The 27,934-nt window shown below is 39.6% G+C and overlaps 1 protein-coding gene across 13 annotated transcripts; it reads left to right on the top strand.

Moving 5' to 3' along the window:
- The first annotated feature begins 113 nt into the window (after positions 1-113).
- mbnl3 (muscleblind-like splicing regulator 3) lies at positions 114-27,844 on the top strand. Of its 13 annotated transcripts, none has more exons than XR_010165076.1 (8): positions 114-378; positions 7,404-8,385; positions 15,453-15,617; positions 16,018-16,221; positions 16,313-16,552; positions 18,289-18,463; positions 18,783-21,016; positions 22,181-22,307. XR_010165076.1 is itself a non-coding variant. In XM_063875725.1 (8 exons), exons 2-8 carry the CDS (start codon positions 8,212-8,214, stop codon positions 22,196-22,198), a joined length of 1,047 nt encoding a protein of 348 aa, XP_063731795.1. In that variant the 5' UTR covers positions 114-378; positions 7,404-8,211; the 3' UTR covers positions 22,199-27,844. The 13 variants fall into 13 exon arrangements, 11 of the variants coding, with proteins under 11 accessions (XP_063731795.1, XP_063731786.1, XP_063731792.1 ...); XR_010165075.1 differs by having other exon boundaries at positions 22,178-22,275; XM_063875725.1 differs by having other exon boundaries at positions 18,310-18,463; positions 20,925-21,016; positions 22,181-27,844.
- Positions 27,845-27,934: the final 90 nt, after the last annotated feature.

The following is a 27,934-nucleotide window of genomic DNA, read 5'->3' as shown; positions in this document are numbered from 1 at the left end:
TAAACGAAAGCAGACACACACTCTCACTCACTCTTACTGAACTCCTCCCTCACCATTTTGCCCTCCCTCTTGATTTTTTTTCAAAGCTGTTATTCTGCTGTGTGTTCCGTCAGTGTTGCAGCCGAGCAAATGTAGTCGCAGCAAACATTTCAGCAGCCAGACCCGCGTCTTTCTCTCCGCGGTGGTAACACGTTTTTTTTTTTACTTGCTTCGCTTTAGCTTTTAAAAACGCGCTTTTCCCTCATTCCTATTTCACTACTAGGCAATACTGATTGTATATCCGATTAACAACCCGTTTTCAGTTAAACAACCATAATATACATTTTAAACGACGTTTATTTAAGAGAACACGTCTGAATCCGACTGGACTATAACAAGGTAAGAGCATGTCTGGCGCAGTGTGCACCAATATGAATGTTTCTAGATATATATTGAATCCACGTTGCATTTTGTCATTTTAAATGCCTCTTCCTCTTTGCCTGTTGCGTGAAAGCTCAAACACCTTTGTTATATTTAATAATAAATAGTAACAGTCACATTGCCATGCTTTGGGGTTGGTCTGCTATGTGTTGTATGCATACAAATGATGCCTGTCATATTTGATTGTGGGAATCTGCACACAAGGGTTTGGTTGAATGAGGATTTTATTGGGTGTCTCTAACCGTGCCAGTGTTTCAAGTGCAAGTTGCTTTTTTGTTGTCATGCCAGCAAGGAGTGAAGGGCAAAAAAATCAATGTGAATTCACTTTGAGTCTCTCTGCTCACTGTAATATTATATTTAATTCAGTTACAGTTAACATGAGTGGAGAGCACTTGCAGTTTCCTTATTGCTTATCTCTCTGTAGTGTATGCCTGCAGGATTTTGCAGTCATGCTTGCATGCAGTGCAGGGAGGCTCTGTCCTTGTTTAGCCTTAGGAGTCACACACTCAAACCACCATAGCTGTCACAGTGTTGTCACCAATACAGTACATATACTGTACACAACCCCAGTATGTGTCATCTTTAATAATTGAACAATACATTCAGCCTGTGAAGACTAGTTCACTCGCTCCTGTCAGGCTGTGGACTCTGCACCAATCTAGCTAGTTTTTCTTTACTTAATATAAACACTGATAAACTGACAGACACAGATGGGCATGCTGCCACATTTCCCACAGAACCTGTTTTCATTTCCCTTCTCACACAGCGGACAGACACACACATATTAACTGACTGGAGAAGCTCCATTTTTTTATGGGGCGATCTAAAACAGCAACCTATAACAAATGCAACATGTCATGTTGACGATGTGTTATTGGTTCAACTATAATAAAAAGTTTTCCATGCATTTAAAGGGGCCCTATTATGGATAGGTCTTTGTGCATGTAAATGGTCTGCAAAGGCCAACATCCCAAAGTAGAACACCCCCTTCCCGAAACACCTCCATTGGACTCTTTGTTTACTTCTGGAACATAGTGACATCCCTTTGTAACACTTGCGCCTCTATTGGTTAGCGCTCCAACATAATGTACCTGATAGGCTAAGGGGCGGGACATCTCTAGGCAGTTGACCAATCATAACAGAGTCGGAGTACAAATATGAACCTGAAAATGTAAATAATAATAGAGCCCCTTCAACTTTCATTATCTCAGTACAGGGATGTAAAACTCCAAGTTCACGACCAGCAAAGTCAAATAAAACATATCCAGCGCCTTTGACACATTTATTGAGTGAAAAGTGCAGCAAACAACTTAAACTGCATGTATTTCATGCTTTTTTAAGGCTGTGATGGGATAGGCTTGTTGTATTTGTGCTTGAATGTGAGCTGTTGGGCTTTAATGAGCTGAAAGGATTACTGATACTTAACCTAATTATGTTGCTCCCTCCCTCCATTCTGCTAGCTTTCACTCTCATTATAATGTATGGGTCTTCTACTTTGTGCTTTTTAATCAATCACCTTGTCATTGACATTATCCAGTCTTGTACCCGTTCTTGTTTACTGCATTCTTATAAATCATCAAAGTTCAGATTGTTGTTTTGATTGCTACGGTATTCATTACAAAACATGTGCCTCTAAACAAGGAATTCACCAGGCTGTTAGAGATGTGGAAACTCCAGATTAAAAACCAAAAAGATCTCTTACAGGAAATTTACAGATTCTTGCGACACACAGGTATGAGCTAAATGTTATTTTTACAATGTATAAAGGATAAAATCACTGACTATGTTTTGCCAGGTGGTTCTCCATAGTTTTAGGATCTTATTGTTTTCTTTACTGATCTGCTATATCAAACTAAAACACCTTTTAACATATTAAAAAAATTCTATAGCAGAATTTACAGCAGCAACGGGGCAAGCTTACATTTCTTTCTTCCAACATTTCAATGTTTTATAGTTCTTGAAGGATATCTGAATCTTCATCGTCATTTCAAAACATTCACTCAAATGCAATAATATTAATACATTGAATTTATATAGCACTTTTTTAGATACCCAAGTCACTTTACAAAACAGACAAAGATGAGATGTAGTGAAGTGGATGCAAACAAAAACAATAAATATAACATGTTAGATGGAGTGCTCTAACCTCCATTGACGCTGTTAAGTCCGTTTGTGAATTATGTCCCATAAGTTTGTTTTTGGGCCATGACCTCTAGAGGCTGTTGTTATGATGACGGTAGAAGGAGGAAGGTGACTTGGTTTAAAAAGAGACATACGACACGTTCTGTTTATGAATTGGGACATTTTGTTACTTACTTTAACTTTGACTTCTATCTATCGATCTGTCTATTTAAAATATTTCAGCTAAGTTTCCATCACTGAGAACACATGGATTTTCTTTTTCTACTTTTGTTGTTCTCTGTGCAGTATTAGCCAATAACCTTAAATATCTATTTTACACATTCAACCAAATTCTCAGAAATCCAGAGCTTTTCACAATAAATTCACAGTTATAGAGCAATCTTACATTTCTGACTTCATCTTCTTTCAGTACTTCAATTTCAGTTTTGACTGCCACTTCTTTCTGTATTTAAAGCATTTCAAATAATTAAAGAGCACACATTTAGTCTCTGTCAACCTGCTATAACACTTTAAATTCATGCTTATCAAGTCTTTCCAATGTAGTTTGAATAAATAAAATAAAGTACAACTATAGATTTTTACAACTTCTAAATAACCAATATGGCCGTCGCTCAAGAAGAACTCAGGTGCAGACAGTAAAATATTTCCCCTGCTTAACCAGGATTAAGCAGAAAACATTAAAAGGATGCTCTTAAAGGAGAAATAAGAGATTCATTTGTTAATGTGTCACCACATTTCTCATTGATATAAGGCTATCTGTCAGAGTGAGCAGCAGATAAGGTGCTGTCTGTGGCACCTGGCCGGCTGTACCTCCATAATGCAGACGTCAGAGCTCGCTGAAGGTTACCCCGCCGGGAGCCCTTTGGTGCACTGTGTTTGATGATGGACGCAGTGCGCCGGAGTCAACAGCACCCCCCTATCTGCCCTCCTTACACACACACACACCCACCCACCCTCCCTTCTTTCTGTCCCACCTACACGTTGACCCCCACCTCCCCACTGCTGGAGCCCCTCTCCTCACTGCAGACACCTGGAGCAGCAGCAGCATGATGACGTTGTAACTGAGGCGCTCAATATTTATTCAACTTGCTGCATCCCTGCAAACGTCTATTTATGCTGCATTTTAAAGGCCTGACCAATTCAGTTTTCCAAGGTTACTTTTATGCACAAAATATCCTTCTTACTACAGTTTCTATTCATAACTGTGGGGGAGTGAAGTTGAGTTTAATATTTGTAAAGTTTTAAAATGGATACATCTGTTTATTAGACCTAAATCTGATCTTCTTATAGATTAAAAGGTCTTTTGATTATGATTAGTTGATCGATGAAAAATAACTTCATTCTTAAGTCGTTTCATGTCTCAATAATGATATCACAACACTGGTCATATTTTGTAGTTATTGAATAAACAGGTATATGTAAAATGTACATATATGCAGTATATATATATATATATATATATATATATTTGTGTATGTATATATATACACGTGTGTGTAAATATATATATATTTACACACACGTGTATACAGTGTGTATGTATATATAGTAATTTCAACTTGATTGTAGAAAAACTTTTACAGAGGAAATTATATGAATATAAATACATATTTCAAACTAAACACCGTCTATCCTCAAATTATATTCCCTCAAAGCAAATGCATATTATATGATATCCTATTTATTAAATTCCATCATCATCATATGAAATTATTGCCCAACCCTACTAACTCATTTAGTTTTTAAAGAAACTAGTGTCAAAGAGAGAGTTTTAGCGTCAAGCTTCAAGCTTGTAGCATCAAGCATCAAGAGCTCTTGATCAGTGTTTAGCTATAAGTACTTCTCACTCGTGTCCTTCACCTCATATTTGTTGTGTTTGTGGATCTTTTGGCCTCCTCGTGTTTCATCTCCACTCTGGTAGTTTGTGCAATATTACAGCCTGGCACTCAGTGTTTCATTCCAAACTAAAGGATCTGCATTTCTAAAGATTACTGTCTTTAAAAAAAACACTTGAAATGACATTCCAAACATCTAAGTAGACATATTCTGATAAATGCAGAACAGTTATTGTTTTGTGTACATGGTTGGCAACAATATGGCTATCTGTGTAGGGATTGTGACCGCTTAAAGATGGCATGCTTTAGGATTTAATCTGGGGGTTATACCTGTCTGCTGATGTAGGTAAATTATTCATTGTAAAATTTGCTGACTAGGCCTATGTGAAGGGATCAGTGCTTTTTAGCAATCATGCTGAGATTTGGCACATACGTCCATGTCTTTTCCGGGATGACTTGTGAAAACTTTGGTGATCCTTTGTTACTCATGAGTCATTATAAGGTCAAGTGTTAATTGATCCAGTACATTGACTATGACCAAATACCTGCTAAACCAATGAAATTCCCATCAACCTCCGCTGTACTTTGTGTTGAGTACTAATTGTCATAATTGCATGCAATATTATGGCCTTACTTTGGCCCAAACTAACATTTTAATATCAAGTAATCTGCTGATTATATCCTATATTAACTAATTAATCATTTGGTCTATAAAATTGAAGAAATTAGTTTCCATTCCAACATTTCCAACTCAGCTTCTAAGATTCAAGTCGAAGTCTTCACATACCTTGATTTGTCAATCTATAATAAAACATTTTTTAACTTGATCTGTAAATGGATTTATCAAATGATTGGCAATTGTGTAACTCATCTATTTGTTGCAGCTCTATTCTAAACTTAGATGTTGAACATGGTAAACATTACCCTGGTAATCATCTGCATGTTAGCAGACTGCTCGATTTGTTTATGTGACAGTTGAGGTTAAAGAAAGTCCTACTTATTAAACATACTTACTGTTTGATTTGAAACTCCATATGAAACACAACCCCCAAGTGGACATGTCACAATTTACCCCACGTACACATTAAACTATAGCTTAATTTCTCTCTTTGATACTGCCTATATTTTCCAGTACCCTTAAATGCCCTAATAGAGGCCAAAGGTAAACAAGGGAAGGTTAAACAGTCGGTGACCTTTCACTGAGTTTGAAACTCTTGGAAAGCAGAGCCACAGCAGTAAATATCAGCTAGTGAAAGGTCGTCACTCTGTATATCCAAAGCTACAGCGTAACATATTAAATGGAATGGCACAGTAGGGGAGCCAGCATTGCTGCGTAGCTTTCCAGGAAACGCTCGTAAATGCAACTGTGCGCCATTTGGTGTCTGGTGTGGCCTGAGCGAGGGGAGGAAGTGAGGAGTGTTGCTCAGGAGCATTTTGATGATGTGGGCTGCATATTGAGCTGCGTCGTCAGGGTGTTCGTAAGCAAGGGCGCTTGACACTGATGTGGACCTGAATGCAGGACAGGCAAAGCTGCAAATGCTTGTTTTGTCCCCCTGGGAAAAGTTTCTATCGATCTGTGTAAGGCTGGTAGGAGGAGGAGGCATAGACAAGCATAATGGTTAAGCAAGCAAAGCAGTTGCTGTACCTGCTCATCTCCCATTCCTGCCTCTGTCTTTTTTTTGGGTTGGGACGTGTCTTTGTTCTTGTGTTTGAAGGTGGGTGTATCAATTCAGCTCCCACCTCCCCCTTATCCCTCCGTCTCCCACTACACTGCGGTGTTCTCCTTCTGGGCTGTCTATCTACACACAACCACACACACACACACACACCCTCGTTCCGTCACATTCTCCCCCCCATCGGTTCCTCCGTCTGTGTCTGCCGCCATCAGACGCAGCAACCGATAATATCTGCTCCAGCCCACCCCTCTCCTCCTATTTTATTCTGTAATCCTCCTCTCCAGCATATCTGTTGTTTATTCACTTTGTGCATTAATGTAGGACTATGTTTCAGACAGGACAGTCGTACTTCCTCTTTAATTTGAACCAACTCCAGAATGCAGTGTGGACTTTGCACTCTTTTGTGAAGCTAAATAGCAGTTTTGCATTCGAGTGTATCTTTATTGAAGCACCTCACTGATTGTTATCTGTATTCAGTTAGTGTCCAGGCACGTCGCTCTGATCCCTGCATGCATCCTCCCTCCTTGCATCACACTGCAGCACAGTCCACTGTTTGAATAAGACATGACTTCCTCCTCCACGTCCACGAGGATCTGTGGGGAGTCAGAGTTGTTGTACAGTTTGAATATTAGCATGTGGCTCAGCCATGACTGTGAAAAAATCCAGAGAGGAACAGGGACGGGCTCTGGAGGGAGGAGCTGCTGTGGAAACTGCCCTGTCATTGGTCATTTATTTGCTCTGCGTGCCTGCAAGAGTCTGTCCGATTGGCTGCAGCCGTGCATTGGGTACAGCAGCTGCAGTTGTGAAGAAACCCCCCCCCCCCTTTCTTCCCTGTCTCTTCTTTCCTACTTCTTCCCTTCACATTAAAAACTGTCTGGGATTCATCAGTGTCGACCACACATGTGCCAGCCGGTGCAACTTCAAGGACGTGGCTTTTCACAGAATATAGCAGCATGATTCATGTCAAGTTAGTCAATGACTTTCTGCTCCATGGAGCTCAGGGGAGTTGAAGTGACGTCTCTGTCCTGCCTGCAATCTCCCTCCATCCTATCTCACTCCCTCTCTCTCTTTCTCTCCCTCTCTTGTATCACTTAATCAAGACATAGCTTGCCCTTTCCTGTTCATTGCTGCCTCCCTCCCTCCCGTTTGCTCTGTTCCCCTATTTGTTTGTCCTCGCTTTATTCTCTTTGGCTCTTTCCCCTCCACCCTCCTGCCTCGTGGTCCTCGTCACCCTCCGTTTAAACAAGCTCCACACAAGGTTGTAGCTTCACATTACCAGCATTATTTTTTGTTGCCAATGCTTTGATTTAATGCTCTCTTTCTTTTACAGTCCACAGAGAGACAAGAAGCAAGGACATGCAGCAGAGAGGTCAATGAGGAGGATGACAACACGACAACAGACGACAGCGAAGGAGGGATGAGAAAGAGACTGAAATAAGAGGAGGAAGTGGAACTCCAAAGTGCCTACTGCTTGGGGTCGCCTGCTGCTGGATGAGTGCAGGACGGGGCTCAGTGTGTGTTTGGCCTTGAATGGAGGCTGTATTTTATCCTGACAGCCACAGAGTCATCCATCCCACGTTACTGAGCTGCAGTCCCCACATACCTTGAGCTGAAACGCCTTTTCGTCTCATCACTGCAAGGACACCATCCCAATAAGGTTCTGCTTTTGTTTCTGTCCCACAGAAATATTCTTTCTCAGGCTACTCTGACATTACCACAGGGACTGCCCTAGCCCTGGCCATGTTGACGTGAATGTAACGAGGATTTACGGTGGGTGTCAGTCCATTCAGGTGAAGGCACATGCGCTCAGTGTGCAACAGTGATAGCTAGAGGTAGTTTCTGCTTTTTCTTTTTTTTGCTCTTTGAGACGGAGCTGGCCTCTGCTCACAGATTGCCCCCTTTATCTTGAACTTCAGCTGCCACTTTTCCCAGGAAAAACTAATAAACATCCCTTGAAATACACAATCCGAGAGGACTTGCTGCCTATTTAAGCTGAGGAAAGGCAGACCTTTTTTTTAGCTTCTGTTTCTGTTTTGCTGCAAATTTTTTTCTCTTGCATCAGTATTAGTCACCCCTGCTCCTACCAGAGAGTTTTCCATCCGTCTGCCTTCGCCACTGTTTGTTTGTGAGCGACTCTGATGGCTGTCAGCATGACTATGGGACGGGACACCAAATGGCTGACCCTGGAAGTGTGTCGTGAGTTTCAGAGAGGCACCTGCTCGCGATCTGACGCCGAGTGCAAGTTTGCTCACCCCGCCCGGAGCTGCCATGTGGAGAATGGCCGAGTCATCGCCTGCTTTGACTCGCTCAAGGTAACAATGCAACAGATATTACACACTGTTTGCTCAGACACACGCATTGTGATTGGTGTCAAGTTAGTTGATGACTTTTGGCACACACAGATGCACACTGGGTTTCCGGTTTGTGTTTTACATCAGAAGTGGTCTTTGTTTCAGGGGATGAGGCCCACCTTTAAATATATTTAACTTCACCAAGGAGGGAAACTACTTCCACAATTGTTATGAAACTTGGTTAAAGGCTATAACATGCGCCAAGGTATTATTGGCTATTAAAATCCGAATTATTTTTCACTTTTGTTGAGTTTGCGAGGCAGGACGGCCTTGACGGAGGTCATCATTGCTGAACGCCCTTGTGGTTAATGAAGCTATTGTTAAGGGTGTCATCTTCTGATTAAAGTGTTCGAGAAGAGATGAGACAGTATGCGGGTGACCTTAGCTACATGATGCAAAAGCAAATGAGCTCCTTGGTAAATCTGGTATGAAGCATCTTTTCTATTTTTAAAGATAAACATATTTTTGTAAATGGTCGCTGAATAAATTGAATAAACCAAACAAATTCCCGGAAACCTTGCACACTATGTTGTTTGTTCAGCTGATCCAGAGTTTTTCTATCTAATTATTTTAAGAATTCTTCTAATCATATCAAATACCTGCTTGTGATTCTGTGGTTATACAATCATGTTTATGGTAAAGCTGGTCAACTATTCAAAAAGTCTCCCACAGAATGATCTCTTAAAAAATGATCAGTATACCAGCTGAAAATTACATTTCTGGCCTTTCATCATGGAGTCTAAAGCGATGAAAACGATGACATGAGGTATAGAACATGAAATATTTAAATGTGACTGGTTTTCTTTTAACACCTCTGAGATCAAGGTCATTTCTGCATCTATTAGAACGTATATTGTTGAGATGGAGGTGGGGTGTCATAAAGCAAAGTATACATTCAAATATTAGAGGGGTAGTCACCATTATTGTTAGGTCTCACGTTGGACAAATGTCTGTTCATGATATAAAAGTTGTACTGACATTGTAATGAACGGGGTTGTCCTCACTCCTGAAATAGGATGTCCTCACTCACTAATGTCAAACAGGTTAAAACATGTTTTATGTAGTTCTCCCTAAAAGCCTAGCTCCATGCTCTTGAGCTGAGCCTGGTTTGTTCTATATTTTCCTACCGTTTGATACTTATCATCACCTGCATTACAGGTGTGCTGTTATCATGTCTGTTGACTAAAAACTTAATCCTCACTTTCCAGCCAATCAGAATTGAGGATTTATTTCTGTTGCCTTGGTACAAATTGTCACTGTGCCTTACCCTAAAATAAACCAGGCAAATTAACTCATGACCTCTTCTGGACTTGAAGGTGTTCAAATATTGCAACCTTTTTTGTTTCTCCAATCACTCTGAGGAACTTCTTCTTAGATGACATCTTCTTTGTGATGTGTGCGTGGCTGCACCTTCTGTTCATTTGACCCGCAAAAAAATAGGATTCTGAAAACTGATCACTGGTCATGTCCGATCAACAAACCATTGACTTGTTTCAAAAATCCAATCAATTAATGTTTCTCTAATACACACATGTAGATATGTATAACAACTTAAGAGGAATGATCAAGATATTCATTGTCTATTTGGCGACGCAGGAGTGAATTTTCTCGTAAAGCCTCTCTCCCAACACTCTCTCCGTCTATCAGTGATGTGGGCTTCTGGATTGAGCTGCTTCAACATCACTTCAGCAGCTCCACCATAGAACATCACGAGCTCCACTCATTCGCAGAGGAAAAACTAACAGCCTGCGAAGTGATGATGCTTTACTGTAAAAGAGCTCCGATTATCATTAGCCAATTTATCTTAAATTGGGAAAACACTGTTTTTGTGTTTTTTGTCGAAATGCTTGCATGCAGAGAAGAAGTGAGACTCAGACAAGGGGCTCTCTGTCTGAGTGCAGCTGCTGTCTCCCCGTTTATTGAGTTAGAATTTATTATTCAGCCATTTTTCTGTGTTATGTCCTCCAGAGCAGGAGGGAGATGGAGAGGGAGAAACAGAGAGGGGGGCCTAGCAACAGCACAGGAGTGCGTACCCATTGGATAGTTTGATCTTCCTGAGTGGCATGGCTGTTTTTAGCACAGAGCAACAGTCTGGCTCTGTACTGGTTGCGTTGATGGGAGAAAGAAGCTAGCTGTTTTGTATTACATGCAGCGAACAAGCATTAAAAGCCACTTTAGGTTGTTTAAAGCCCCCAGTCTTGTGTTGTTAATTAGACAAAGAACTGAAGTCGGTGACAGTTGAAGGTCAAAGCGGCTTTCTTTATCAGTAGCTGCAGCGGGGTTTTAGTGCCAGCACCCTGTGTCAACAACAGCCACCTCCACAGCCCTGTTTCTATCCTCTGTGTTGTTCAGGATTACTCTCAGCTGACAGCCTTGTTTTTGGTTGACTGACTGGAAAAAACAAAGAAGTGCCTCGTTCAACAGCATCACTCCTTCCTCCTGCTCTCCGCCCACCCCTCCCTTCTTTGTTAATTTTATGGATTTATCTGCTAATGGCCTCCGTCCTCATCATCCCTACCATATCTGGCATCTCCAGTCCAAGCTGACCGCCGCCGTTCTATGCTGCTCCTCCATTATCTCTGGCTGGTCGTTCTGAACCTGCTGCAGAGGGGGGGGGGCTCTTTTTACCTTGTTAACTGGAGTGCTGCTGTCATCTCCAATGATTAGTGTGGACATCACATCTGCCCGGCGTGCAGCAGATTCAACTGCAGTGTCACTTCTGGATGACATCATGGTCGGGATGCAACTAACAATAATTTTCAGTATCGATTAATCGGTGGAGCGTTTTAGACTTTAATCAACTTAACATGACAGAAAATAGATAAAGAGGCCAAAGACGACGACTTTAAAATACTGCTGTTGTCTAATCAGGAATTGTATCCAAGAATAAATAGTTAACTATCATAAACAGCGAAGTAAAATAGGTAATCCTACCATTTCATAGGCTGGAAACAGCGTTTGTTTTTTTACGATTAACAAGACCAAGAGTTGCGAGCAGCTCTGTGAGGTCAGGCGATCACCAAGATTCTCCGGCTGATTACTACTGATGTCTGTCCCAAATTTCATTGCAATCCATCTTAAAGTTCAGATTTAATGTGGTCATTAACGACAACTCAGAGGATCATCAAACTCAGTGGGATTCGTCTTCTGAGTAACATGAGTGTCTGAACACATGTTCATTTAAATTAATCCAACAGTTGAATCAAAGTGCCATCTCATTGTAAGCAATTCATTTAATTTTGAATGATTATTGTTGCTACTTTCACAAAAACGACCCGATTGCTTACTGTGATCCTCAGAGTCTACTATTAGCCTCACATGTATCAACTTATTCAGACCATAAGGGAAAGAGCAAGAAATAAATTCACATATATTATGTTCTAATTCATATTTAATGCTGCGCAGAGTAATCACTGTACACGGCTCTTCAGCCAACTGCACAGGGTCTATCCCACAGTGTTGCAAAATACAAGACTATGCTTTATGCAAATTCATGCAAGATGACGTTACCAATAAGCAAATGAGCAAATAACGGCCATGATGGCAACTTTCGGAGATGGTGCTTACTGCTTTCATGGAAAAGACTTGGCAACACTGCACAGGACACACTGCGTTTTGTTTTCCACAGCTTTGTGCCATAAATCGAGACCTCTAATCGCCAGCAGATTGTATCAAGTGTCAGACATAACTGCATAGTGAAAACAAGCCTTAAAGATAACAAATAAAAAGGCTGACGGTCAGTCATTATTTTTTAGCCATTCACATCATACTGTTAAATTAAAGCCAAAAGAAACTTGTTTTTTTTTACCACTTTATAATGGTCACTTTGGCCAGTTTTCTCTGTGTATTTATGATTCACTCTCCTCTGCACACTGCTGCACTAACAGGGACTCTCTCTGTGTTGCGTATTGTGTTGCTATGGCAACCACAGGGAGATTCCTGACCCATTACTCTCCTCAACGCCACGTCTCATCGGCCTCCTCCTCTAAACCAGATTTTATAGCTGTTGTTTTTAAAGGTTTTCTTTTAAAAACATTTTTCTCCAACTCATTTTGTTTTCAGAACACAGACTGCATGAAGTGCTACATTATTAAGTGTTTTTCCTTCTCTGTGAGATTGAGGATTGCTGGGCTCGTGGGACTCACTCCTCATTACAGACTCATCCCTAAACACACAGCCTGCTGACGCAAAGCTTGCTCTCCTCTCCAGTGTAGGCGAAGGTGTTTGTGTAAGCCAATCTGACCGTTTTTTCAGGCTGCTACATGTTCTGCTTGTGTGCTTTTTGTGTGCTATTGTGAGGTCGTGAGAATCCCTCCTGGATGCTGGTAGAGGACACACTGCAGGTGTCCTATATAGCTCTCCTGCTGCTGAAATACTTTTCAAAAAAATGTGTCCTCATCTCGGTGCGACATCATCCATCACCGTCAGACTCTCTGCACCATGACGTCATTTTGTCTTCAGAGTTTTTTATTCTCTGCTGCCAGTTTGTGCGGCACTCTCTCCACCATCTAATGAGAGCTGGTTGGTGTGGGTGTGGTTTGTCGCTCAGTGTTGGTACTTTAGCGGGTTAACAGCTCATCTGCAGGGCCAGACAGCTGCTGTCGACCCAGGGGTTTAATGGAGACTGCAGAGTGTGTGTTGACCTGCAGTGTTCCTGCAGCACCATCTTCACCTTCCCCACAGACTCCAGCAGGGATCAAGGACACAGCTTTAACATTGTGCTGGGGCAAAATCTATAAGATATAAGATAAGTGGCTCAAATCAGATTTAGGGATTCACAAGAAACCAAAACATGACAAGTTGAAAAATGAGTTTGAAAAATTACTTTTGATCAAAATGTTTTTTGGCTGCTCAATGAGGATAAGACTCAGTAGACTAAAACACAGAATAATAGTGAATAAGTAATCGCTCTTTATTAGGATCCATTGTTTCTTAGCACATTGCACTGATCCTTGATTGAAGCTGGCGTTGGCAATTTATAAGTTGGCTAGAATTCCATACTACCGTTTTAGCATACTGTTTTTCAAGTAGTCTGATGCATAAATGAGACTTCTGCACCTTCTCTCAGCTCTTGATTATCAGGATGTAGGATCGTTTTGGAACTTTAACTAATCCATAGTCAGAGGGATGGCGTTCCTATTGGCTGTTCTACAAATGCAGGGGGCAAGTCCCTTCAGATGTTGAAAGCCTGATTCAAAGGTGAAATGTCCTGCAAAAAAAGTTTCTGTTCCAGCATATGCCACAACTGCAAATAAGGAAAATGAACTTATCAAAAAGACAGACCGACAACATTTGCAAAACTTCGCAGACAGGGAGAGAAAGTGTTGCTTATAGTTTAGCTTCTAGTAATCATAGCTTGCACAGTGCTATCTCGAGGGGCTCTACAGGCCAACATACTGTAAAGAATTGCTGCTATAATGCTAATGCTATTGGTATTGTCATATGACCAGAATCGAATGATGTCTGAATGAATAACGCCCAAAGGTGACTGTTTTACTTTATCCAGAAAACCGCCTACACTGGAGTACCACTTGAGTTTCAATATGCTGGAAAGTTATGATGGAGTTTTTGCCCAATGATGCCAAAGATAAACTGCCTACCCCAGCCAACCTTAACTGATACTATTTGCTGTGTTATGAGCCCATCAGAGCCCATTTACTTTTATACAATATTCCATTTATTTTGTAACCTGAAATGACCAGTGAGAATGTGTTTTATAACCATCTCTTGCTGTTTCATCCGGGAATATTCCTTACATGCACACGTGTAAGACTAAGGTTGCAGTCACACACTATCGAATAAAAATGCTTTGACTATGCAAATAAGCCCAGCATTCAAAGCCGACATGCTGCACTTGTTAATGAATAGTCATGAATAGTTCTCTGTGTTCATTAGATTAGCATGTCTAATTTGGAATAATTAGTTGCTTTGTTCCCATTGAAAAGTACAACACTTAATAAAAAAAAATGTCTTTACTGTTTAAACGTTACGTTAGCCCACCCTGTTTTGACCTTCTAAATCTGAGGAGCAATGGAGAAGAAGAATATAATAATTAGAGAGATAGCATTGTTGCATTTCTCTTGCTGTAACAGTAAAACACCAGACATGTCCAGACATTTAAAATGATAAAATAACCTATAACTGACAGGAAGCATTTTTATGCAAATACTTTTGCTTTTAAATTTGTTGAGTTATTTTTGCTGACAGTTCTTACATACCTTTGCTTACAAGTTTAATGAAGATGATACTTTATTCATCTGATCTGAATGAAACAGATCTGAATTAAACTGATCTGAATTAAACTGATCTGAATTAAACTGATTTGAATTAAACTTACTTGCACGTGCTGCAGCCAGTCAGAGAAATGCTTTCTATATTTCTCGCTTTCTGTTAAGTAGCTTATTTATTGACTGAAACTAGATAAAAGAAGGTCTCGTACAGGTCGGTGAGAGTTGAGCATGTGTTTTCCCTCTCCAGCTTTGTCTCTTCTCAGTGAGGTTTATCTGACGTCTGCTGTGCTTCTGTGGAAAAACCCAAAGCTGGCTCAAATACTCCACCTGTCATTTCACAACGTTTTATCCTGACTTGTTAATGGTAAAAGTAAGAAGTACAGTTTGACTCAATGGCTCAAAATCATTTTCTTTTGAAACATCAACTTATTAACTTTCTAAATTACTGTGTGGCTAAGATCGTTGTTGTTTCCAGCATAGCGTACTTTATAATGATGAACATTTTAGAAAGTGGTTTCACATTTCTCATGAATAATCCAATATGCAGTCTTCTGGGACTTCATTACTACTGCATTTCACCAGAATTTACCGTACATACTTTGCTCTGTAAACACCCTCGATTCCTGATGTTTAGTCTGAATAAATTGGGCGTGATTACAGGGATGAGCACTCTTCTAAACTTAGATCTGCCTTAGGTGAGCCCTCTATGTCAAGGCACATTCGTGATTGATTTAGTGTCACATGACTCTGTGTCACCTCTGCTCTCACACTGCTTTTCCTTCCTTCCTTCCTCTTCAGGGTCGCTGCACCCGTGAGAACTGTAAATATCTGCATCCACCACCGCACCTGAAAACGCAGCTGGAGATTAACGGGAGGAACAACCTGATCCAGCAGAAGGCCGCAGCGGCCATGTTGGCTCAACAGATGCAGTTCATGCTGCCTGGAGCCCAGCTGCAGCCCGTAGTGAGCATATTTAATCAATGCAATATGTTTCAAAATCTCATTTATTCAACAGAGCATTCACTGCACTGTGTGTACTGTGAGGTATGTTTTAACCAAAGTGGCATTTTTAAAATTAAGAATAGATTAATATAGGACTTTCATAAAGTTATGCCCCCAACAAAATATATTTTTACTTCTGTTCTCCAATGAAGATCAAATAGAAGATCAAAAATGAGCGTATTCTTATCCCTAACTTATCAAAACTGACAAGCTTGAGCTTTTAAATATTATTCATTCAATGTTAATATTCAATGTTATTGTACAACTTGTTTATATTTCTATCAAATCCTCTCCTAAAGCCGAAAGCTTTGCCATAACTTGTTGTATCTCTTTGGTCTCTGTGCTGATGTCCCTCCCTCAGACAACATTCCCGATGACACCCTCTCTGGCAACATGTCCCAGTATGGCCTTCAGTCCCTATCTGAGCCACATGGGTCCTGGCATGAGCCTGATGCCCGAGCTGCTGCCCAGCGCTCCCATGCTGGTCCCTGGGAGTCCCACCGGTCTGGCAGCCATGGGCAACGGCACCTCCGCACAGAAACATGTGCGCACGGACAAGCTGGAGGTATGCAGCTTGGGGCAGTTGTTGTGTTTCTATGTTTGGCCAATATAGGATGAAAGGTAAATGTTGATATGAGCTCTTCTGACCATCACAGGTTTGTCGAGAGTTCCAGCGTGGTAACTGCACGCGGGGAGAGAGCGACTGCCGCTACGCTCACCCTCTTGAGGCCGGCATGGTGGACTGCAGCGAGAACTCGGTCATCGTCTGCATGGACTACATTAAAGGCCGCTGCAGCCGAGACAAGTGCAAGTACTTCCATCCCCCGGCTCACCTCCAGGCCAGGATCAAGGCTGCGCAGCACCAAGCCAGTCACAATACGGCGTCCGCAGGCCTGGTGAGCCCACACAATGAGGACTCTTTGTTCTTCACTCCAAAAATTAAACATGCCGTTTTTTTAGGGCCAGTCATAAGAAAAGAAATGTTAGAAGAGGAAGTTTTACGTTTATTTTAGATTTTGAGAATATAATTGACATGTTGAGAATACAGTTTACTCTCAGTATACAGTATGTGCCAACCTTTAGGATTTTGATTAATACGCAAAGGTTCATCTATTATTCCCTAATTTCTACTTCAATGTCAACATTTCCATTTTATTTCAGAAATGCAAAAATCAAACCATGTCCTCCTCTGATAATGAAACTCAACATTATTTTTCATATTATTTTGTTTCTTATGTGTTGAGCTAAAACTTTCCGTTATGACATCCTCAGGTGTTAACCAGAAATGAACTCGCCTTCTCTGAAGATTTTTTTTGTTCTGTACGTGGATGATGTTTACTGATGCAATGAAGGATCAGGGTATCACAGTATCCCTCAGGCAGCTTGAAATTTGATATTGCAGTCTGAGGGGATTATGTTTTATCATAAATGTCTCCTACTGTGCATGACTCTGAGCCGATGCTCTCAGCTACAAGGGCTAAAGTTAGCATTGAGAGCAGCTGTAACATAATCAGGTCAATCTGCGGTGCTGATGCAGGAAAAATAAGAAACGCAGTGCTGGAAAAAGATGAAGCAAAAAAGATGGATAGGAATAAAAAACACATTTCGTCCAAGGTTTTACTTTAAGCTGTTTTTTTTCATGTATGCTAATTATTCAGGGTAATCAGGAAGAATAACTAAAACACTAATTAATGTAAACATCCTAAAATGATATATATGTGTATTTATGTTATAATTGTACTTCCCTGTTAAAGGGTAATCGTTCCCTTGGTTATCTTCCACTGCAGTCTGATGTTTCGTCTCTTGCCCTATTACATTAATGAAATCATAGCATAACATTTTGCACTTGGCTGACCTCTGGGCCGTCCTGCATCACTTCAGGAACTCTGAGACACTACGGCGTCCTCTAGTGGCGAGAACACGAAACGCCACATTGACTGGATGTGGAGTCTAAGGATTTACACCAGATAAATATAGTAATCATGAATATAATAATCAACATCATAATAATAACAACAAGATACAAGAAAATAAATACCATGTGATGAACAAAATAGATAAGCTGAAAATGAGTAACTACAAGTAATAGCACAAGTGAGACAAAAAACTAAACTAAAAATGAAGAAATAAAATATTTCGTCACAAAAAACATTGTAGTAACCCCTAATAAAAATGATTAAGTATGGGTCCTTACTTTATGTCTTAAAATCCTGTGTGAGACATGTAAAAAGTGAGTTGCAATAATTGAGGCGTCATATAAAAAAAGCATGAATCAGGAATTTAGCATCGCTTTGAATTAAAACGGTCCAATTTTGGCAATGTTTTTGAAACTAAAAGATTAATGCTTTTGCAACCTTTTCAAAAAGTTAATAATATTAAGGCATAGCATGTTTATTTATAAGTTAAAATTCAAAGTGCTTTACACAGTAGATTTAGACAGAGAGGAAAGAAACCCGTTGTAAAAGCTTTTAAATATAATTAAAGACCATTAAAGAGCCAAGAGAATATAAAATGAAAACAAGTCAAAACATCCAAATGTTTTATATAAAAAACAGAGATACTGTATGTAATGGTGTATCATCAGCATTACAGGGATATTTGACATAATGGTGACTTACGTTGCCTTTAATAGATGACTTCTCTGTCTTTCCAGGTTCTCCCTCCAGGTGGCATGCAGCAGCTACCAAAGAGGCAGATCTTAGAGAAGAGCAACGGAGCTGCCGCCACCGTTTTTAACCCCAGCATGTTCCACTACCAGCAAGCCCTGGCTAACATGCAGCTCCAGCAGCAAACCTTCATCCCCCACGGTGAGTCTCTGCACTCTGAGACACAGCTCACATGGAAGAGGCAAACTTTATCAAGGAACTTGATCCTGGTCAGACAATTGCAAGGGTTTCTTATGTAATCACCTGTAGAATACAGCTTAAATGTGTGTGTTTGCTATCAGTGACAGCCTGGTGTTGCCTGCACTAACCTGAACCTGTTCACTCGCCTTGACCTGCTGTTGCTGATTGCACCTTTTCCTTTTCCACGACTCTTGTCTTTGTTTTCTTTTTGTTCTCCTCCTGCTCTCCTTCTCGTCCGCTCTCATCCATCCCTTCGTTTATGCTAACATTAACGTGACAGGCTCTGTTCTGTGCATGTTGCCCTCAGGAGACATTGGTAGGTCAGTTGTATCAGAGCTTGAGATCAATGCATTAGAACTATTTCCTTTCTACCAAACTACATCCATAAACCTTATCACTACACCGAAGGAAGCATGCGTGTACTCATGGACTCCCTGAGCTCGTCTTAGATAACTAATGTCACAGTTCAGCAGAGGAAGATGCTTTTAATGCTTTCATCTTCCACTGTCTCGTGCCTCTCTTCCATGAGTAGATGCACACTTCCTTCTGCGCAGTGATACAGTAAAGAGAATTGTTCCTAAATTAAACCACTCACAACGAGGTGTGTGGATTATCTTATTTGGCGCTGTGAGCACCACAAGCTGAGTACCATCTGTTTTAATTATACTAGAGAGAAGGCAGACATGTAAATGACTGATATTTCCTACACTAAACATCTCACACCAAAAATATCTAGATTTAAAAATACAGGTAAGGAAAAATTTTGATTTTGTCATTTGGGGTGAACCGTCCGTTTAATCCCGTAGCTCAGCAAGTGGCCCAAAAAGAATAGAAAGAGATTTAAATCACAGCTTATTGTGCGAGCCAATAAAAACCACACTGACCATATATGGAGTTTAATTAAGGAGCCCATTGTCTTCATCATTGCGTCATGTCTGCAATCACATTCATCTTTTATTTATTTCTCTGTGCAAGCATGCAGGGTATGTGTTCATGTGTGCATGCATCTCTTGAACATTTCCGGCATTCTGTAATGGGGTGGCTCCCTTCAGGTTATGCCTGCCGAGACCCCAATACCTCACAAAGAAAGGTCCTAATTGAGCTGCGTGTAAAGCCGTGTTCATAGTTTATATTGTGCCGGTGAGATATTTTAAGTATAACAGTATATACTGTAGTTCAATGAAACTTGTATCATGGCCAATGTAGCCCATATTAAAACAATAAACTCATTTTAGATGTTTTTATAAATCTATGTGAGCCAAGCCTCCCATCTGTCAAAATGTATTCCTGAGGTTTTGATATGATTACAAAGACTACAAACTATATACTTCTGTACTACAGAAATATTTAATATTGGTCAGAATAACGACACACACACAACTTAAATAAAGAAATGTTGAAGCTGGTATTCACAAAAGGTTTCCTGAGGATGTCATGATATGCCTGTGTGTGTCTTTGTGTCCACTAGTATCACATATTGCACTGCTGCATAATGTGATATGGTAGTATTATGCCATATTTGGGGGGAAAAAACCCACTTGGTAAAAGATTTACAAAACACTTCTGTCTTGCTTTTATTACTCGCAGTGATATTAAGATTTGTGGATGCGATATTCTGCTGTTTGGAAAAGCAAGTGCCTCCCTTTACTAAGGATGTCACAATACCAGAGATTTAGTAGTCGATACCAATATGTTAATCATCTAATTTCCTCCTGGGATTAATATAGTATATTATCCGATTGATCTATTCTTGATACAAATGTAATATTAGCTCACAACATACACTGAAAACATTTCCTCCACAATGTAGCGTCAAAAAATAGGGTGCCTCCATACAAAGTTCATTGCCTCACAAACACATTTTAGAGAATCAAGTGTAATGTTAAGCTTTAATAAGAGAGACATTTGTGACCCAGCCACCATGTTGGAAACAGTCGAGCCAAAACCAAGACCAAATCTGACCAAATTATTATGTAATTATTATTATGATTACGACCTCACAGGACTCTTTCTACGGAAAACTAAGGACACAAAAGTGACATTATTAAAAAAGCGTTTTCGCTCGTATGGATCATTTGCCCCCTCCATACACACGTCCTTTTCATTTGAATACAATACATCAGACGCTCCAGTCTGATCAGATTGTATGACTGTGTATGGCCTTGTTTGTTTATCTATCATTTGCTGCTGAAACAGTGCATTTTATTTTTGTCTTGCAAATCAAAAATGTAACTTTTTTATTTGTTTTGTTTGCATGTGTCGTTATATTTGTTCATCCTGGCAATATCACTTGACTTGTGCCATGACTTTTGATCAGACACATTTTGCCATGGTAACCATATCATTCCTGTCCCCCCCCCTCCCTCCCGTCCTCCTCCCCTCCCACATCCTCTGTCTTTCGTCTGACTCGCCTGAATAAAAGTTCCCATGATGCACGGTGCCACCACCTCCACTGTTTCGTCGGCTTCGACCCCAGTCACCAATGTTTTCGCTGAATCTGCCGCCTCGAATCAGGTTTGCTCTTTCGTTTCAGTTCTCTTTCATTTCTAGAGTCGTAGTCCTTTTCCACACCTCTAGTGTCACATGTGTTGTGTTCACATCTCATCTGTCTTCATGTTCAGGTCTGTTGTGTTGTGAGCAAATGATGGCAGGTCAAATAAAAACGTTCTACTTTTCAACGCAGTAGTTTGATGTGTCCTGCCTCACTGTCTGTCTCCTATGGGCATACAGTATGTGGTCGGGCATCAACAGCAACCCTGCTATAATTTAAATGCTTTTACTTTTTGTGAATTCTCCTTAGGTACAGTGTGCTATCTATCACAAAATACATTACTATGCAACATTTCTCCAAACATGAAGGAGATTTAGCAGTGGTCTATGTCTAAAACATATGAAACATATTCTTCCAACTTGTATAGATGTATGCTTTTCAATTCATCATATGTTTGATTGTTTGTATTTACTTAAAGGAGTTGTAAACCACCAATCAAATTTCAGTGTAAAATGTTTTTTAATGGAAAATAGTACTTTACCTAGATTAAAGACGTATGATAGATAGAATCGGAGGATGAAACCCTCTTTATTAGTCACATACATGCACACAGCAGAGCACACACAGTGAAATTGGTCCTCTGCATTTAACCCATCCTAGTACTAGGAGCAGTGGGCAGCTATCGTGCAGCGCCCGGGGAGCAATGGGGAGGGGGATTGGAGGTGTCCGGTGCCTTGCTCAAGGGCACCACAGCAGGGCCCAGGAGGTGATGGCAGTATGGGGCTATTCAAAAATAGACATTAATGTGAAGAGGTTGACCCAATCTTTATAAAGTGAAGCCATATGTTTTTTTTTCATGTATGGTGTTATAATCTCAGACAACATTTCCATGGATTCCATAAATTATGTTTTTTTTTTTTTTATCTCACTCCCCCAAGGCTCCTTAACTACACTTTCTTGTACCTGCAATAGCCCAAATATGACATCATTTTGTAGGAATACCCAAATCCGTAATACTTTTTGTTAATTGTTTTTACTATAATGTAATGGCAGTTAGAAGCTTTTCAAAATACATAAGATTATACAAACATTGTCATAGTTTGGCTCACTTGTTAGAGCAAAATACTGGTGACAAATATATTACAATATAATACAAACTGAGTCTCAGTCCGTCTCTCCTCCAGTAGACGCCTCCGAGCTCCTGACTCCGGATCCAGTGGAGCTCCAGTGCGTTCCCATGGAAACCCATTACTGTCCCGTTCCCAAACTGCTGATGGCGGCTCCGGTGGCGCTAAACTCAGTAAGCCTTTCCCGAAACCCCAGTTAGAGTTCCTGAAACTTGTGCACTACCAGGGCGGCAGTCTTTCCTGAATGCAGCAAACATGTGCCTCTCCTACAGAGTGAGAAACGTCTTATTGTGAACGTCAGAAAGCTGCGAATGTTGACGCAATACAAGCCTGGACGTGATACTGTTGTTAACTGACTCGATCAGGCTGAGCAATAGAGCTCCCTCGTTCTTACAGCCATACACATACACACCTTAAAAGTGCAGCACACACACGCACACAAACACATACACACATGGGTTGGTGCCATCAAATGAGGCGACCCTTAACTTTGACTGTACCAAAGTCAAAAACTTTAAAAAGCTTTTCCTGGAAATTTAAGCGACAAATGGACCTGCCGCTGGTCTAAAACCAGAGAGTGTTGTCAAAATGAAAGAGTGTTTCATATCATGTCATGTTTACGTTCCAAGATGGCTACACATGTGATCTTTGTGTTGTATCATGTTTCATTTAGTTCTCATCTCGCCTGAAGGAACACCAAGTTGTTGTTCATTTGTTGTGCCTTTGATTTATCTGCTCAGCTGCAGAGGAGACTTAGTTTCACCAAAATAATGCAAAACACTTGACAGCATACATTGAAAGATTTCCCAAATTAAGACAATTAGAGTTTTTACAAAAATACCTTGTATCAACCTATAGCAAGAAAATGTAAGAATTATATTGATGCCACTCTAAATTCATATTGTTTGATTATCAAGATGATTTTTATCGCCCTGGTTTCACAGTCAGCATGTGGTACTTACTGCATAAAAGCTGCAAATGAGGCTTTACTCCTAATGTAATGCAACAACCTTAAAACAAAATTTAAATAGGTAGGAGATATTTAAGATTGTGGCTCTTCCTTTCTTGATTCAAGAACAAACTGCCTTAAAAGCAGATGAGGTTTTTAAAACGGTTTTTATTAAGTGCTGCAGTATTTTCAATCGTGACTGTGATGGGTAATTGTTAAATAACTGAAAAGGAAGATTTGTTTGGCCCGTTTTCCTCCATGGTTTGATATCAAAACATGGTTTAAAAGAACGACAATCTGCAGGCAATGAGTCTCAGACACAAACCCAGATTTCCTGTGGTAAACTCACAAGAAATCAGAGTAAAGACTAAATAATACTAAACAAAGATTACGGCCTGGTATAATTGGCACTTCTTTTTAAACATTTAAACCTGATGTGAGAATTATTGCACAAGATGGGAGCTGGATTTGTTTTTGATGTGGTGCCTAAATTATGTGTGTGCCAAGTGGTGGTTGAGCTGCCCCCATTTAGTGCAATACCTGAGAAATCTCTCTAAATGAATGTTTCCCTCTCAAACTCACTTCAGGGAGAAAGCTTAGAACTTGAAATGTCCTGTCTCACTTTATAACATGTGGTCTTTTCTACTGATGTGTCCTTTCTGTCAGAAGTAGTCGGACTCTGAATATTGCAGCCACAGCTATTAGCACCAGAATTGAGTGTTGGTAAAGTCAGGAAATGGAGGAAAAAATGTGATGTTTGTTGATTAAAAATAGAGAAGCCAGTTTTTGGTTTTCAAATGACTGTAAGTAAATTGCTTTAGGTGCAAATAATTTAAAGTAGCGGCTCTGGAAAACAACCTGAAATCACTTTTATCCAAATTAAAATGTGCCTATCTTAAGTCTCCTCAAACCACCACTGTCAATACACTGTAGGAACGGACCAGTGCTCAAATAAAGATGTGTTAATTGGTACATTATGATAACAGTAAATCACATCTGTACTTGGTTATTCTCCGAGATAGCTGTGCTGTCTTATTATGTTTATGTAAAGAAATGGATCTGTGAGTTTTGTGCATACTTAAATGTGTTGAAACAGACAGTGAATCACATTCATTAGTTCTAAGTGCTGCAGATATTACGGCATTTCCCACTGAACATTATTCATTTTAAATAATGTTATTGTGTCGTGAATGTATCTAATGCAAAAACTCTACACATGCCCTCCAAATAACGGGCATGTTGAAATGTAACGATTCACTATATATATTTCTGAGGTCACATAGTAACCATGCTGATACTTTGTTCAGACATATTAAAGTATGTGTATTGTTATATAGATTTATATTTAATGTCAATTGATGGTGTGACTACTTTTAGAAATATCTTTCACTCTGAGAAAAGTAGAGCAGAAGTGTACAGGTACATTACAGTACCATTTCTAACAGTCTAAAGATCCCAAAAGTGCCCATAATGCACCTGTAAACAACGGTATAATCGCGGGGGAAGAGTTGCAGAAATCAGCATGTTGACTCTTCTTTATAGCATTTTTTGAACTAAGTAATAGCGTAGAAAAACCATTCAGTAGGGGTCCTGCGCAAAGATCTAATCGCTCACCTGCTCGCCCGCCATTAACAATAGCTACTGTTTTCAATGGGGGCAATTTGGAAGCACCGCTCCCATTGGGTTGAGTGGGTGAATGCTTTCTTCCCTTGAGTGAATATTGTACTGAAAAAACATAACCTTAGCACCACTGAGGGCTGTATCTTAAGTTGAAGCTGAATTTTAAAAAATGTGTCACATTGAATAACAGTGTGCTTTCTGTCTAAGTTAGATGAGAAGATTGAAACGGCTCTCCAGAGTGTTAGCTATGAAGCTAGCACCTTAGCATGACAAAAGTTTGAGGTTATTTTTATTATTTTGAACCTAATTTGTCCTTTCTATACTGCATTTTCTTGTAACATATTGGTTGATATTTAGACCAAGAAACTACTTCCACTCTAAGCTAATAATTGCCAATTTATTGTCAGCTCTACTTGAACAGAGTCGGCTAGCTTTCCCCCTTGTTTCAGTCTTTATGCTAAGCTAAGCAACATTTATGCTGGTTCAAGACTCTTATGTACCACCCAGTCATGAGTTTGACATCAATCTTCTTGTCTAACTCTCTTAAAGAAAACATATTAAGTAACATATTTCCTGAAGGGTAGCTTAACGACTCAGCACTCCTCTTTAACCCCTGTTCTGTGTTGAGCAGCTATATCTTCACAAGTCTTTGAAAAAAAGAAAAATGTTTCTCCTATTCAATTATATTAATGATTTGAATGTCCAGACAATTTAGTTTGTCTAAATCTTAAAGTTTTGAAGGACTAGCTTTGTCCAGCCAAGAACACATCCCTTCACATCATTATGCCTTCACTCACTGCTCTCTAGCTGGAAAACAACAGAATACTTGATCAATAAATCGTGCCTCTTGTTGGCACTTACATTTTTAAGTACATTTAAACATATGTATTAATGCAGAAGAGTGTGTAAAAGGAATTATGATGTGGCATGAGAATTCTTTGTTATTATCTATTACCCTTGTTCCAATGTTTCTCTTCTCTTTTAGGCCTTCTGTTTTTTCAGTCATGAATCATAACTCCTGAAAATGCAAAACGCTCTGATCATTGTGTCCAGTGAACAGATCTTTAAGCATGTGGATGGTTTATTTGGTCCTGAGTATGTTTTCTGTTGCCCGAGGCACACAGGGCCTTACTTCTTGATCACTGTATAAAGATGTGATAGCTGTATGAGAGTGACATTTATTAATGGAAAGTTAAGCTTTTTTTTTTAACCCGACATTAAAAAAAAAAAAAAAACAGCATGGAATAAAAGTCATTTATACATAGTTAATAGTTTGTGTAGACCAACAAAAAAAAAGATATAAAATAAAATCATTTGTATACAATGATGGAGTCATTGTTTATGGTAATTGTTGCTATGGCAACAACATGACAACATGGCTACCTTTCTATTATCCTTCTTGGGATTTTGTTTTTCACATTAATTGAAATAGCATACATCACTAACTTATTCAAAAAGGGAATGTTTAATTAGTTTGTCTTGTTATCGCAGCGTGATTAAATATTTTGTATGAAAAACCTAAATCCTTGTAATATCCAAAGGTCCTTCGGGGAGATCAGGTGTTTCTTTTGTTTTTTTCTTTTGACCTTAATTCTTTTTGTTCTTGTACATGGTGTTTTGAGAAATAAGAATGGACTTTTAAAGCAGACACCTATCTGGCAGGAAAGAGGCTTTTGGATTAATTGAAAGATCTTCATCTTTTTCAGTAAAAATCAAACTTGTCAGCGATGCTCACTGTTCACCTCCTCTCTCAGAGTGTGTGAAGGCCGAGCAGAGTAAGCTACTCTGTTTCAGTTTCAAACAGGAAGGTGGTTCAGAGGTCTCTTTGTTTCCCAGCTGTGCTGGGTGATGTCGATCCTTGCTGAGGTGTATACGAATGTGTGATGTTCACCTTGTTTGCACTTATGTACATAACTGTGTCAAAATACTCAAAATTTATTTTGAATAAATATAGAAAAAAAGAGTTGATTAAAAATCAAATCAATGTATTGTTATGAGTATGTCTATAATTTTATTACTGTGTTAAAAGATCACTCTGAGGGATCTTTACTTTGATTTGTTTTTATTTGTTTGCTCGCTAGAGCCTTGTTTTATGCCAAGCATGACATTGCCTAGCTCTAAACCACAAATTCTTTGCTTTAAAAAGCGCTCAGTTCTTTACTGTATTATCTGAACCCGATATCAAACAAGAGAAGAAAAAGTCAGTCTAAGATAAAAAAAATAAAAAAACAGGACTAACTTTGTCTTTAAATGCTCATCATAAATACATGGATGCAGATGCATTCCTCTCTCCAGTAATGCAACAAAATAAAGCTCTGCATAGCTCCACCTGCAGCCAGGAAGAAAAGAGGAGCAGAAATAAAAATCAGTTGAATTGGTCATAGTTTCAATTTCAGTTTTGTATTTACTTTGATCTTTTTTATTCTTTGCACTCTTGTTGTCAATAACCTTAAACCATAAATCAGTCAAAATTGCAAACAATCTGGTTTTACAATGTTAGTCGTGCAGCAGCAGCAGCAACAATAAACAGCTCTGTTCCTGCAGGTTTGGACATGTGATTTTAAAGACAGCCAAGTGGTGGATTGAGTCATCCTGGTGTATCTGTTCACCGCCCTCTGACTCCACATGTGGACTGGAATATAATACTGTGGGTTGACAGTTACACAAACAAGTGAATAAGAATGTGACTTTGTTTTACTTTTTTTTTGTCATTATTTGAATACAATTCAGTTTTAATTGTGCCTTTATCATGCAAAATGTATATTCTTTTCTTTTTACTCTGCATTTTAATTTACTTTTTACAGCACTGCATTGAGTGTGTGTAAAACGTGTCCCTTTATTTAAAATCCTTTGTTGGAGAGTCGTTATTAAACTGAGGACAGTCTCAGACTGAATGGCAACCCGTGGGAGGCGATGAGGGCCAAAGACTGTTCAGGACTAAGCCATATGAAAAACTCTCTCTGACACTCCAGGACAACGTGACCGCTGTTTCTTCGTCATATATCTTTTCACTGTTTTCTGCTTGTGGTGCTTGTATGTGCTGCTGTGCTACATGCCAATTTATTTTGCAGTGTATAGCTATTAAGAGTAAGTTACTGTGCCTATGATGAGTTCTGCTATTTCTGTTTGACCTTTAATAAAACACATAATTGTGATCCTCTTGAAGTGTTTTTTTAATGTTCTTTCTCTTACGGTGTCACCTTTCAAATTGACAATTTCCATTAGTCTACTGAATTGTGAGCAAT

The sequence above is a fragment of the Eleginops maclovinus genome, chromosome 23 (genome assembly GCF_036324505.1).
Source record: "Eleginops maclovinus isolate JMC-PN-2008 ecotype Puerto Natales chromosome 23, JC_Emac_rtc_rv5, whole genome shotgun sequence".
Classification (NCBI taxonomy): domain Eukaryota; kingdom Metazoa; phylum Chordata; class Actinopteri; order Perciformes; family Eleginopidae; genus Eleginops; species Eleginops maclovinus.
Note: the sequence above shows the minus strand (reverse complement) of the source record. Positions and strands in the feature narration are given on the sequence as shown.

Bases quoted from the DNA above. Each gene is read 5' to 3' on its own strand.
- mbnl3 (XM_063875713.1), top strand. From the start codon at position 8,212: ATGGCTGTCAGCATGACTATGGGACGGGACACCAAATGGCTGACCCTG. The intron at 16,553-18,288 runs GTGAGCCCACAC...TGCCTTTAATAG, and splicing joins ATACGGCGTCCGCAGGCCTG to ATGACTTCTCTGTCTTTCCA. The intron at 18,464-18,782 runs GTGAGTCTCTGC...TTAACGTGACAG, and splicing joins GCAAACCTTCATCCCCCACG to GCTCTGTTCTGTGCATGTTG.